At 36.4% G+C, this 14,041-nt stretch overlaps 1 protein-coding gene across 1 annotated transcript in view; it reads right to left on the bottom strand.

Moving 5' to 3' along the window:
- Positions 1-376: 376 nt before the first annotated feature.
- The window catches only part of LOC136876881 (uncharacterized), a 93,315-nt gene continuing 79,650 nt past the window's right edge, over positions 377-14,041 (bottom strand). Inside the window, exons 4-5 of the mRNA XM_068228478.1 lie at positions 4,658-4,876; positions 377-1,964 (exon numbers count right to left, since the gene is read on the bottom strand). Of these exons, the coding sequence (XP_068084579.1) occupies positions 1,677-1,964; positions 4,658-4,876 (507 nt within the window). The 3' untranslated portion in view covers positions 377-1,676. The remainder of the gene's footprint in view (positions 1,965-4,657; positions 4,877-14,041) is intronic.

Raw genomic sequence — 14,041 nt, 5'->3', positions numbered from 1 at the left:
TGTCCCTTTTTGTAAGCAATGAAATCTAATAGCTAAGCAGGCATCAATTTTAGGTAATGAGACAAAGTCTCTCATAGTGCATTGGTACTGCCGGTGGCTCCAAGTAGCCTGCACAGTGGCCTCCACGGTATGCACTAGCCAGCGTCTTGGTAGGGGTGCTAGGCACAAACTGATGAGCCCAACCTAGCACACGAGGGCAAAATGCTGGCAACCAGGAATGAGTTAGCTGGAAAATTTATAATGTCCAATAATGGACCATTTATATTGGTATTATGAATTTACACATTCGGAACAAATATTCCAGATTCGCTAGGGGAATTAACATCTATGTCAAATGAAATATTCAAACCAATTTTTTTTTGTTTCGAATATCTGGTCTCGCTATTTTATTGTACAATGTGATCCAATATAATAAAGATTTAATGAATATTCAATTTTCATGACTGCATTGTAATCTAAACCAACTTTCAACCTATTAGGTCGTGTTACATACATTTAGTGCCAGTGGGACCCGAACTTACAACCTCCTGATCCACTGGTGTCCGGTTGACCAATTTTGTTCTGTACTTAACATCTTTTCTACACGTATTAAATGCACGTAACACGACCCAATAGGTTGAAAGTGTTTCGATTACAAAAGACTTGCATAATTTCTTAGTGGGGAAATTGATTTTTGATGTGGGTCATTAGTGACCCAGCAGGAACACTAGGGAAAGAAACACATTTCCTTATTTATTAAAAGTATTCTTATAACTTGACAAATATACTGTAAAATGTACTTTTAAGTATATACAAAAGTCACTCTTAAGACTACACTATACACATGAAAAAGCTAGAACATGATGCTCTTATCTTCTTTTGCTCATCAGTGGCCTTTTGGACCTTTTAAAATGGATATTTGTGGTTGAGGTGCACATTTCAACAACACTCAGAACTTCAAGACAACATGAACATGTATTAAGTGGCTACTGGGTTGTCCCCACCCACTTTAAACACATACCGGTACCATTTCATTTATGCAGTAAAATATTTCACATACATAAAAATGAACTATCATAAAACCACAAAAATACACATACACAAATATTTACATTTATCAGAATATCCAGGATGATTAACTGAAATTTTAACCTCTACTCCAGTTGAAAATTGGTAAGATATCACTTTATGTCACATCTGCAAGAGAGCCATCAAGCTTTCCTACAGCTACCCCCCTCTTTTTTGTGGTCCTACTGAACTTATAATTGTTTACTTGAAAAAAGTAATAAAATAGTACCATGGTAAAAAGGAATATGGTGACTCCATCTTTGACATTAAAATGTAAATTTATGTTTAGAGTGTTCCAGTAATCTTATTAATTCTAGGTTCTTTAAAAGGTATAGCAGGGAAATGATCATAGAAAGCATTTTTTGAGTTTTGGTGGTCTACTTTTCTAAAACTTTTAGTATCTTTTCTAGGTTTGTAATATTTTCTTTTTAACTTTTGCTGCAACACAATTGGAAAAATATTTTGAAAGTAATTACATTCAGTAAACAAAACAAAAATTAATTTAACAGCCAATATCTGAGGTCTGACTGATTCCATAATTCCAGTTATAATACAGATATATATGATACCAGTTGAAGAAATATAGAGTATTTAAAATGAAAATATTAGGAATAAATACTGCATTTATGTTAAATATTTCTTTTTGTATCTGGTGTACTCGTGGCAATTGGTACAGGACTAGACTTTACGATTGTCCTTGTACCTTTCTTCAAAACTGGACGTGGAGTAGGAACCCTGGTGGTAGAGTTCAATACTTGTTGCCTCTTAGGTGTAACTGTTGCACTTGTTGCCTGAGCTTTTGAGGAATTAACACTTGTAGATGGAAGCTTGAATTTTGACCCTTTTGGTGTCTTTATGTACGATTTCTTTGGTGCAGGCCCACTCTTCTTTACTGCATTAGGTTTCTTTGTAGTTTCCTATATTCAAAAAATTAATGCCATGGATTGAAGTTAATAATGTCTTAAAGCAAAAAGCAAATGAAAGTCTAAATCTGGACAAGTTTAATATTATTTAAAAATTCCATTTAGAATCCCTTCTACTGCACGCTCAATCACCTACAGAATTCACAACAAATAACTCAAACCATTCAAGATATTTAAAACCTGTTTTCACTTTACTAAAAATGTTACTAATGGGCTCATAATGGATGTAGCATTAACTTTTACAGAGTTTCAGTATTTACTAAATTAACTGTATTAAGAATGTTTTAAAAACAGAATAAAGTTATTTTCTATCTTTTGAATCATACATTGTAAATTGCAACACTATGATTGTCCTAAGTGACAAGTTAAGGAAACACTAATATGAAACCACCGTTAAGAGAACTTGGTTACATGTAATGTTAACCAGTGTCCTTCCTATGTACCTTCCAAAATCTTTTGTTTATTCAGGCTATGCTATTACAAAAGAAAAGAAAAAAATTACAACTTTGGTTTAATTTAAAACATTCAGACACTGGTTAAATATCACATTTTAAATCATACAGAGTTATGGTGTATTTATATGCACATTAGAGCAGATACCTAGCTGTCGGAGGAGTGTGAAGAAATGTCAGGATTCATACCTAGCATCTAGTCAGAAGATTCATATGAATTTGGGCCTAGGACACATACTGTATGTACTTTTTAGTAGTCATTTCCCTTGCCTTATTGACGTTGATTAAATTCCTAGCTGTAATTTTTACTGTTCACGGTTCTGACTGGATACATAAAACATACAGAAATGAAGGTTGGTACTTTGCAGTTTTTTTCTCGAAGTTATATTCTCCTGAGAAAGACACTGACACCTGAATCAAGTTCTTAGCTATAATTTTTATACTCTAAAGTTCTTGATTATTTACTTAATAGTACTGGTAGAAAATTGAAGGTTTATGCCATTTGTTTCATTCTCTAACTACATTCTCTTGAAGAGAACATTGTGATTCTAATTATAGATTGGATTGTAATTATTTCATTCCTAAGTCATACTGCTGTCCACAAGAATGGGTTTTTGAAATGAAAAAAAGACAAAAAAAACATGGCACAAGAGCCCTGAAGGGCCATGGCTTACCAAGAAACCATTGCTCAGCCTGAAGGCCTGCAGATTAAGAGGTGTCGTGTGGTCAGCACGATGGATCTTCTCGGCCGTTATTCTTGGCTTTCTAGACTGGAGCCACCATCTCGCTGTCAGATAGCTCCTCAATTGTAATCATGAGGGCTGAGTGGACCTCGAACCAGCCCTCAGATGCAGGTAAGAATCCCCGACCTGGCCAGGAAACAAACCTGGGGCATCTGGGTAAGAGGCAGCCATGCTACCCCTACACCATGGGACTGGCTTTGAAATGTAACAGTTCCACCATTTTGTCCATGCCCATCTGCTTATCAAAATGGATTATATATAGCTTGATGAACCGATTAGATTATTCAGTGATCGTATTAACACATCTAATGAAATAATAATAATAATAATAATAATAATAATAATAATAATAATAATTTGTTTTTATGTCCCACTAACTACTTTTTGACAGTTTTAGAAGACGTCGAGGTGTCTGAATTTTGTCCCTCAGTTCTTTCATGTGCCAGTAAATCAACCCACACGAGGTAGATACCTTCAACTATTTTCAATAAATTTAACATTTTCTCCTGAAGAAGTAATGTGGCATCCTCAGGATATGTTGGATTGATAATTACTTTTCTTCATATCTTGATGGAAGTCAATAAGATTTTTTTAAAAAGGAAGGTCAGTAGAGAGTCTTGCAGGCCTATGTTTCAAAAACTTTAAATTATAATTCCCATCATTTCCATATTTCACTGCATATTCAATATTAAAGAAAATCTCTATCTGACATCTCTTAGAAATGTACACTCATATGATACATGGAAAAGGGATGATTTAGATTTACCATACGTTAGACTGAAAAAGACAAGAGTATAATGGCATTAAATTATTCGCTATGCTATCTTACTTGGTTAACTTCACAGCTTATCTCAAAAAATGGCTAAATCAGTTTTTACTCACTATCTGAATCTGAAGAAAAAGTGATGTTATTGTTGTCATGGGTTGATAGATACTCAACTTTGCCTGTTGTCAGAGCTATTGTATTGAACAATGAAAGTAGTTGTATTGAAGTTTTGTTACATGACAATTTATTCGTGACTTTCACTTTTAAATCCTCTACAATTGTTAAGCAACAAATATGATAGTCATCACCTTCTTTACATGTTGGTAACATTGGCAGTTATCAGTTCCATAGTTATTCATTATTATTATCATCATTATTTCTTCCATCCACCTATCACCTTCCACATTATCCATTAACAGAGGTTTATATACACCAATTTCATTCTTGGGATTTTGGTAAGGAAAATTCTGAGAAGTATCATCTAACAAATCAGGGATCTGATAAGTAACACACATGCTTCAGAAATTAATATTCAGGTGTTAAAAGGATAATTTGTATAGATAAACTTAATTTAGAGCTTTATAACAGATATGTCATGGCCATGAATTTTATACTTATTTGTTGGAAAATAAAATTCAGAAACTACTTTTGTTTAACTATTCTTGATACCTAAAAAGCATTTTTATTGATGAGATATATCCATACAGAGAGTTGTACAAGTCTTACCTGTGAAGAAAACAATGCACATTTTATTGATTCAATAAGGCTGAGGCTGTGTTGTACGTTTTCTGTTAGTTTGTTGAAAGAGATTTTTAGGTCTTGTGGAACCTTGCAAGGAGCAGCAGATAGAGGGCTCTTAGAGGCCTGAATTTCCACAGTCTCCTCACACTCCATTTCAGAGGAGCGGTCAAAACTCAAGCTCTTCATTTTTGGCAGAAGCAAATTCTGTACCAAAACAAATGTGCTATTAGTTCACTCAAATACATTAATAAATTAAATATCACTTCTTAGATGAAAAATACAAGGACTAGTATGCTAGAATCTAACAATATTCATTCAAAATGTTTATCAACAAATGACAAAACTTAAATTGAAAGGAATTTTCATTGTTTGAGCTCAGGTAGTGTATTTACAAATCCAAATCATAGAAACACATTCATAGAAAAAGAAGTTCACCAATGCAACTCCACAATAGTATCTAATGTTCCTATCCTGTATTTATGAAATTACCAAGCAAGGAAAGCAAAAATAGGAAGATGTAATAATATTTTGCTCATGTCCAGAAAGTTATATAAGAAAGCATTTAACATATTTTTAGATAAATGAGTAACCAAGCTTTTAGTTTTACATGGCTATTGAAATCATGATCACTGCGACAGGACCTCCAGTTTTATGTGGAATCTGAACTGTAGGGATGAGATTTTACCTTTCTAAAAATCCCACATGCATTTGCTGGGATTTTGACTGTAGGCGCCTCTGTTAAAAGGGTGAATAACGTTCCCCAGACCTTTAGCATACTCTCCCTTCCATCTGGTTCTCTCAAACAGAATTGGGATCCATCCATAAACAGCACTGAGCTCCACTGCTCCACAGTCCAGGTTCGATGGACATTGGCGAATTGTATCCAAGAGGCACAGTGCTCACGTGTAAGCAGGGGTCCTGTGGCGAGCCTCATGGACTTCAAATCTGCTTCATACAACCTCTTCCTTACTGTCCTTTTGCTGATGTTCATGCCCCCTACTTGCTGCAAACGATTTCTGGCCTTCCACAGCTGTTGTGTGTTGAGCACGAAGAACTTGCATTACGAGCAAGTGATCAATGCACTCTGTTAGTGCTTCACCTATGATTAGAACTGGGTCTCCTGGTGTAGATATTGTCCTCTCCATACCTTTTAATAGTTCTGGGAATGTTAGACCATGACATGCCTATAACATTGCTATATAGCGTATAATGCGCTCATCCTCCACTAATGCTATTGCCCTTGCTGCATTTTCAGGTGAAAGAGCCATTAAGACCTGACTAACTGTTGTAGGCAAACTGTGATGTCCACAAAAATACACAGCATGACAATTTGCAGCAATAAACCATAAGACAGTTGTTTGTAGTTGTTCTTGTCCAAAGATAAAATACAAGCCATCTTCATTATTACAATTTATAATTATCATTGTAGAATGCAATATTAGGGTTGACTCAACTTAGGTTTGAAAGAAGATTCCACCTTCAAATACTTAAATTTATTAGCTAACCTATGAATTATTACATATGTTTAGCTTAATGTCTTGTCTATATTAATAGATGTTTCATTCCATTTTTGGAACATCTTCAGCTCAGACGCTGACACTGCTTTGTAGAGTAGTAACATTTATGGCAAATCAAACATTGAGGAGCAAAATTGGCACTGTTGACTAAAGTTCTGATAGGATTTATATATGGACCAGGAGAACTTCTTGTAAACTTTAAAGTTAGGCTTTGGTTGTAGTGTTACCAAAGATAGTAAAAATAGCTGGGAATCTCCCTGTTGATCCTGTTGTGCTTGCTCTCCAATCTTCATCACTAGGCAATTAATGGGAAAGAATTGGGAATATGGAAATTATCTGGTCATGACATAGATGTAACAAAGGCATACAATAGTGTTCTCTGGGAGAAGCAATGTACAAAAACTGTCACAACATACAGACTCCATTGGAAAGACAGAATATTTAGAAATGAAACTGGACCAAGACAGGGGAGTGTGCTGTTGCCTCTTGTTTCTAATGATGTCTAGCTCCATGGCTAAATGGTTAGCATGCTGGCCTTCAGTCACAGGGGTCCCGAGTTCAATTCCCGGCAGGGTCAGGAATTTTAACAATTGGTTAATTCCGCTGGCACAGGGCCTGGGCATATGTGTCGTCTTCATAATTTCGTTTTCATCGCAGGTCGCCTATGGGTGTCAAATCAAAAGACCTGCATCTGGTGAGCCGAATTTGTCCTTGGGCACTCTCAGCACTAAAAGCCATATGCCATTTGTTTTCTATTGGTTATGGATAAAATTGTAAGAGAGACAAAGGAAGCATATGAGAATAGGGAGGTGAAGTTATCACTACTTACAAACGATATTGTGGTCTGGGGAACAAACAGCAAAGAAGTAGAACAACTTGATGCAATGAACAAGGAAATTGATAAGTATGGTATGAAAATCAGTGCAGAGAAAAGAGAGACCATGGTGATATCAGGAGGAGAAAGACAAGGGAAAGTCATTGTGAAAATTGGTGGTGAAAGCCTTTAAATTGTTGACCGTTCCAAATACTTTATGTAGGGAGCGAATTAATGCAGAATACAGGTCTGGACATGGAGATTAGGGAGATTAGCAAGACTGTGCAATAGGGTGATGCATTCTACCAGAATGTATGAAACTGAAATAAGTACCAAGGAATAATAATAATAATAATAATAATAATAATAATAATAATAATAATAATAATTTATTTATTCTGGCAAAGTTAGGGATGTACTCCCTTTCTTACAATTAACCCGTCTTAACCTAGAATACTTAATAATAGTACTGATGACAATATGATAACAATAATAACAGTAATAGTATTAACAAAAGTAATTGCACTTTAAAAATCATATCATCTATATAATACACATCGTACGTAGAGTACATTAAAAATATATGAATAATGAGTACTATAACTACTAAAGAGAAATTTTAGAAAATATATACATTTGTACAGTACACTGAAATATCGCCTTCAATTAAGAGGTGAAGAGAAGGATTAGTAAGAAGATCTGTGAAAGGAAGAGGGAAATGATGGATAGGCGGTAGGTTTTTTCAGGTCATAATTTGATGATTCATGCATGTTTACCTAGTACTATGACACAGGCATGTGTAAAAGCTGAGCTGCTGGACATGCTTCTGATGTCCACTGGTAAGAGATTCCATTGTCTGGCTGCGGTAACAGTGAACGATTTTGTTTAGATTGCTGTTCTGTCTATAGGAAGGGATAAACACACTGTGCTGCAGGTTCGGGCATTTTTTTTTTTTAATGGTCTGTGGAGAGGAGCTTGATGCGATAACGGAGATAGGCTGGTTGAGAACTTTTAAGAATATTATGCAAAAAGCAAAGAGTATGAAGTGTGCATCGTTCTTGCAGGCGAAGCCACCTGAGCCGTGTGTAAGATGGTGCGACATGGTCAACATAACGAAGTCCACAGATAAATCTTACACAAGCATTCTGAGCACACTGTAATTTCCTTCCCCAGTCTACTCCTAGGTTGTTGTAAACTATATCGATATAATCAAAATGAGGTAATGCGAGTGATTCAACAAGAATTTTCTTTAGTTTAAAAGGGAAAATGAATTTGAATTTACTGAGACAGTGTAGCGTTCTGTATATTTTCCTACACGGAGATATAGTTTGGGCAGACCAGGACAGATGTTCATCAAATATTATACCAAGATTTCTTAGATTTTGGCTATACTGTATGGGATGGACAACTTGGGTAATTCTGTTCGATTGAGTTTGCAAAGTAATTTAGGAAGAGAAAAGAGATAATGTATAAAATGTATTATGCACCCATATGTGGCTGAGAGCTGGAGAGTGACAAGTAGGGAGGAGAATAGAAGTCAAGCCAGTGAAGAAGTAAGACAGGAAAGACAAGGAAGTCAGATAGAGAAACAACGATGTGAGAAAGGAGACAGGAGTAAACTAAGATGGTTTGGACATGTAAAGAGGATGGAGGAGAAAAGAATAACAAACCAGGTGGAGATGAAGTTTGAGAGAAAGAGGGGGAGACCTAGAACAAGGTGGATCGATTCAATAAAGAGGAGTGCTAGACGAAGAAACCTGTAATCGGATGAAATGATGGAAGAGGAGAGAGAAAGATGGAGAAGTACCATAAATATCCTAACCCAGCAGGAGCTGTAAAAGGAGGTTAATGGCATTGGCTGGTAAGTCTGCAGTGTCTTTTCCGAGTCAAGTTTGGAAGAGGGAGAAGAGGATGCCAAAAAATTAGGAGATATATCCCAATTTAATGACAAGGGGAATTAAGGTCCTGACCTGAGAATAAATGAGCAAGAGAATGTGTGGCTTCGTTAATGGAGGAGTTAAAGGCTACAGTTAATCTAGTATTTTGAAATCCCAAGATTTGTGATATATTGAGAAATTGAAAGAGCAACCATCAAATTTTAATGAAATTGTTCAACCATATTAGCTCAAGGATGATAAGGAGTGGTAGTAACTTTTTTATACCAAAGGGAAGAAAAGTCATGGAATGCCTTAGCCTAGATGTAAAATCACTGGCATTGTCAGATACTAACTATTGCAGAATCACAATAGGAAAAATATGCATAGTTATAGGTTAATGACATTTTTTTAGAATATTGTGTAAGGGTCGTAAGATACTGTAAATTTAGAAAAGTCACCTAAAATGGTAACAATATAGAAATTTCCTTTAGACAATCTAGTGATAGGCCCTATAGTGTCAAAACAGATGTCATGCATAAATACATTTTTTGCAATTCCAAAGCGTTCTCCCCAGGCCCGGAACTAGGGCGGGGCAGGGGGAGCACATGCCCCGGGCGGCAGATTTCAGGGGGCGGCAAAATTTGAAAAGTTTATTAAAAATAATAATTATTTAATTTTTCAAAATAATAATACCACAATTAATATTGTTTAATTTTATTTCATTTTGTTGCCCAATTCATCAACTTTATTACACTGACACTGTATACCAAGTTATTTTCTTCATTATAAGACACAACACTAGAATGAATGTAATTCATGGGTCTGGAGTGAGTCTTAAACTGTTATGCCTATTACTGAAATGAATAATTAGTAGCCTGAGCGCTCAGCAGTGGGGTCGGGGACTCAAAAACAGCCTGACTGATGCGATGCCGAGCGTCTCATCTATCTCACCCCCTTTCTCTCCATGCTCCCCTCTGCTTCCAATAAACAGTAAACTAAACAGACACCTGCAGTCGTCGTCGTCATCGTTATCGACGGCTACACATGTAGCCTGCATATACTGTTGCCTGTGTGTTGACACGAACCGACAGTTGTTTTATTTTATTTGCATTTAGTATTTAGTTATTAGTGTTTGGAGTGTTGGTTAGTTATTCGTGTTACCGTTTATCAGCGTTCAGAAAACGGAATTGTTTAGTACACTTTGAGCTGCGTTTTTATCAGTTTCCAAATTATGGATGGCAGAAAACGACTCAGTGGAGCCACGTATAGAAAACTTGCCAAAGAAAGAAGGAAGAAAGAAAGCGATGTGCTGTCACAAACACCAACATCAGAAGCATTTTTGAAGATGAAGGCTCAAAAGAAAAATCAGGTAAGTTAATATTAATTTTTATTTCAATAATTAAATTATGGCACATGAGAGGAGAGACAAATTAATTGTGCCTTATCGGACTTTAAGACAATTTTTTAATACTTCATTTTGTAATATACCATATTACTGATTGAATTTTAATCCTGGCTTTAATATTTTAGATGACGAAGCTGGAGAGGAAGGCATGCAACATGTCGAACTTTGCAAGAAACTCAGTCCTACTGGTGGAGCGAATGAAGATGAATTATTATCTCGTCCAGTCCCTACAACTGGTCTTCAAGAAACGTCCAAGTTTTCCTTTGATTTAGGGATCCTGGTCCATGGCCACAGAGATTTTCAGATTCTGAAAGGTGTTACATAACAAAAATGAGCTTTGAAAATCTGATTGTCCACCATTTAAGTAATAGCAGCAGAGAAGTAGGTAACTTAACCAAAGACTGATTTATTAAGTTCTCAAAAATGGAGAAAAAGTAAAGAAATCATGGTTAGGCTATAGTGAAAGTAAGATAGCTATATATTGTGTTCCCTGCAGGCTGTTTTCACACTTGGCATCAAATCAAGTGCCTTCCATAGCTAAAGGAAAAGGACTTACTCATTGAAGAAAACTCAGTGAAAAATTGCTTGAACATGAAAATTCATCCAACAAGAAACTTTGCTTTTGTTCGTGGAAAGCTTCAGAATTTTGTGTAGGAAAGGGAGGTATTGATGCAGAACTCCAAAACCAGATCCATCAAGAAGAGTCTCACTGGAAGGTGGTATTGCGCTGCATTATCGATGTTATTCTATTCCTAACAAAGCAAGGGAGTCCATTCCGAGGAACTAAAGAAGACTGTGATTTTAGCGATCCATCCAGTGAAAAGTTCTTGAACACAGTAGAACTTATATCACATTACAATGTCCCTCTTCTACAACATATTGAGCAGCATAAGAAAGGGCAAATCTCGTTCTTCACACATAAAATACAAGATGAGTTCCTTGAAATTATTGCCAATAACATAAGGCAAAAGATAATACAAGACATTTAGGATGTGAAATATTATTCCTTAATATTTGACTGCACTCCAGATATCAGCCACAGTGAGCAAACGACTCAAGTAGTTCGTTACGTCAAAACAAATACATCGGAGGTAGAAGCAAGTTTTATTGATTTTTTCCCCAGTTAGTGATAAAACAGGTGAAGGTCTCAGTTAAGAAACCCTAAAAAAAAATTAGACAAAGGTGGACTAAACTTAGAGAACTGTAGAGGCCAATCCTACGACAATGGGGCAAATATGGCCGGGAAGTATAAAGGAGTTCAGTCCAGACTACTTCAGGAGAACGAGCTAGCATATTTTGTCCCAATGTGCTGCTCACTCCCTCAATTTAGTTGGTGCTAATGCAGCGAGTGCTACTATTGAGGCTCAGAATTTTTTCGGAACTTTGAACAGTATGTTTTTTTTTTTTTGCGGCTTCAACTTCATGCTGGGAAGTTCTCCGAAAGTATGTGCCACTGACATTGAAACCTGAAAGAAATACAAGATGGTCTGCAAGATGCAGTCGAAGATGTGTATAAACATTACGGTAAAGTTGTGCAGGCTCTAGAGGATCTTAAAAACCATGATCTCTTAACACTTCAAAGCAAGAGTGAGGCCAGCTCCCTTTTGAAAAATATTGGGAAACTTGAAATTTCAACGTTTTCACATGTTTTTGCATGCTTTCTTCAAAAAGATCAATCATGTCAATTAGTTTTTGGAAAGAAAAATGTAACAGATTTGGCTGCCCGGAACCTTCAAGGTCTTTTAACGCTCTTGAAGTCTTGCAGAGAGTTTGCTCCATCTGAGGCCATTACTGAGGGTAAATTCTTAGCTAGCATGAGTTATCTACCATCTGAGTTCTCAGAAAAAAGACCAAAAAACTGAACAAAATGTCTGAGCTGTGTGGCGATGAAGTTCCGAAAAGTACTCGGAATGTGTACCAAGTAGCTATATTAGAGGTGATTAAAGATGATTATGGAACTCTGTGACAGGTTTAAGGATTTGGACAACATAAAGAGCAAGTTTGTATTTTTGAATGGGGTTCAAATTGAAGAAATGCAAACAAAAGGTCTAAAAATGAAAGCAGAAGAATTGGCAAATATCTACACTGAATTCTTCAATGTTGAGATCAGCAAATTTGAAATAGAACGTTTCAAGCACCACGCTTTATCAGTTGATGAAAACTGTTAAGTATTATTTATAAAAATAAACTAGAGGAAGGTTACCCTAACATTACTACTGCACTGAGAATGTTTCTCACGTTGCCAGTTACAGTGTCATCTGGAGAACAAAGTTTTAGCAAACTCAGAGCCATCAAAACTACATGAGAAGTACAATGGGACAGGAGAGACTAACTATAATATCAAGTGAACACAAATGAACATCCCTTATCAACTTTGACATCATCAGTACATTTGCAGCTAAGAAGGCTCGAAGAATTCAATTTTGAGGTATAATACATAATAAATGTTTGCGTAGTTACGATTGAGTTACACTATAAACAAATTATTTGTATTAATCATGTATAAGTGTTTTTCAATATAAGTGTAATGTATGTATTAATATGTATAAGTGAATATAAGTGTTCTTCATAAAGAAAACTTAATAGTATACATATGGTGTGTAATTTCAACTGCCCCATCTAAAAAAAAATAGCTTACGGAGGTATTATCTTTTAGTGGTAGGGGGAGGGTTAGGGAGGGAGATCGGGGGATGGGGGCAGCAAAATCATCTTTGCCCCCCCCCGTGACAAATCTCCTAGTTCCGGCCCTGGTTCTCCCATTGGAGAAGAATAATATTGTAATATCATAGCTTTTAAGGCCTAAGGTATTACAACTGTAGGAATGAATTTAAGGATAGTTTTAAAGACAAAGAGGCCTTAAAGAAGACAAGGGGCCCTTATACTGGGGATCATAAATAGTTTGCAATGATTTTTTGCAGTACGGTTTGCTTGTCTGCCTACGAGATTACAGTTTAGGAGCTATCTGATAGTGGTACCGTGGCCCTGGTCTAGAATGCCAAGAACAATGGCCGAGAGTATTTGTTGTACTGAATACACGACATCTAAATCTGCAGGCCTTCAGACTGAGCAGCAGTCTGTTGATAGGCCATAGCCCTTTGGGGCTGTTGTGCCATAGTGTGATTTTTCTAGTCCTTATTAGACATCATGCGGTCCCTAGCACTACCCAAGATTTTGTTTGCTCTGCACTAATTTTGATGCCTGATGAAATTTGTTTCTGCACTACCTTCTAGTTGTTGAGTGTTCCTTTAAGCTGCATTGTGGTGGTGGTGATTGTTTTAGGAAGTACAACTAGGCAGTCATCCTCTATGTGAAAACATCTGTATGTGCTGTCGAAAACAGGGCATTGAAACTTAGCGGTTCTCTGGATCTCGTTACACCAGCTGCACTAATTTTTAAAATTTGAAGCAACTTTTTCTTTTTCTTCATCATTAATAGTGTGGAGAAAAAGTTGACTGTGGAAGACTGACTGTAAATTATTTCAACTCAAATCTTACTGATCTCAGGGACAACAATACCAACAGAAATGAAACATTATGAGTCTATTGATAAATACCATTAAAGGGGATACACCATCACTCCTTGCTACTGATTGAACAGCCAGAGACATTTTCTCAAATGCGATAGATCATAAAGCAAGAACCATTTTTCCCCCCACTGCATAGGGTTAGAGAGCCTGCTTCTTAGGCTGTGTGTACATTGGGACGCGGGCGAAGCAGCTGTCACAGTGGAGCACAGAGCAGATTTCTGTAATCCATG

The sequence above is a fragment of the Anabrus simplex genome, chromosome 7 (assembly GCF_040414725.1).
Source record: "Anabrus simplex isolate iqAnaSimp1 chromosome 7, ASM4041472v1, whole genome shotgun sequence".
NCBI lineage: Eukaryota > Metazoa > Arthropoda > Insecta > Orthoptera > Tettigoniidae > Anabrus > Anabrus simplex.
This window is presented reverse-complemented; position numbering and strand designations above follow the sequence as displayed.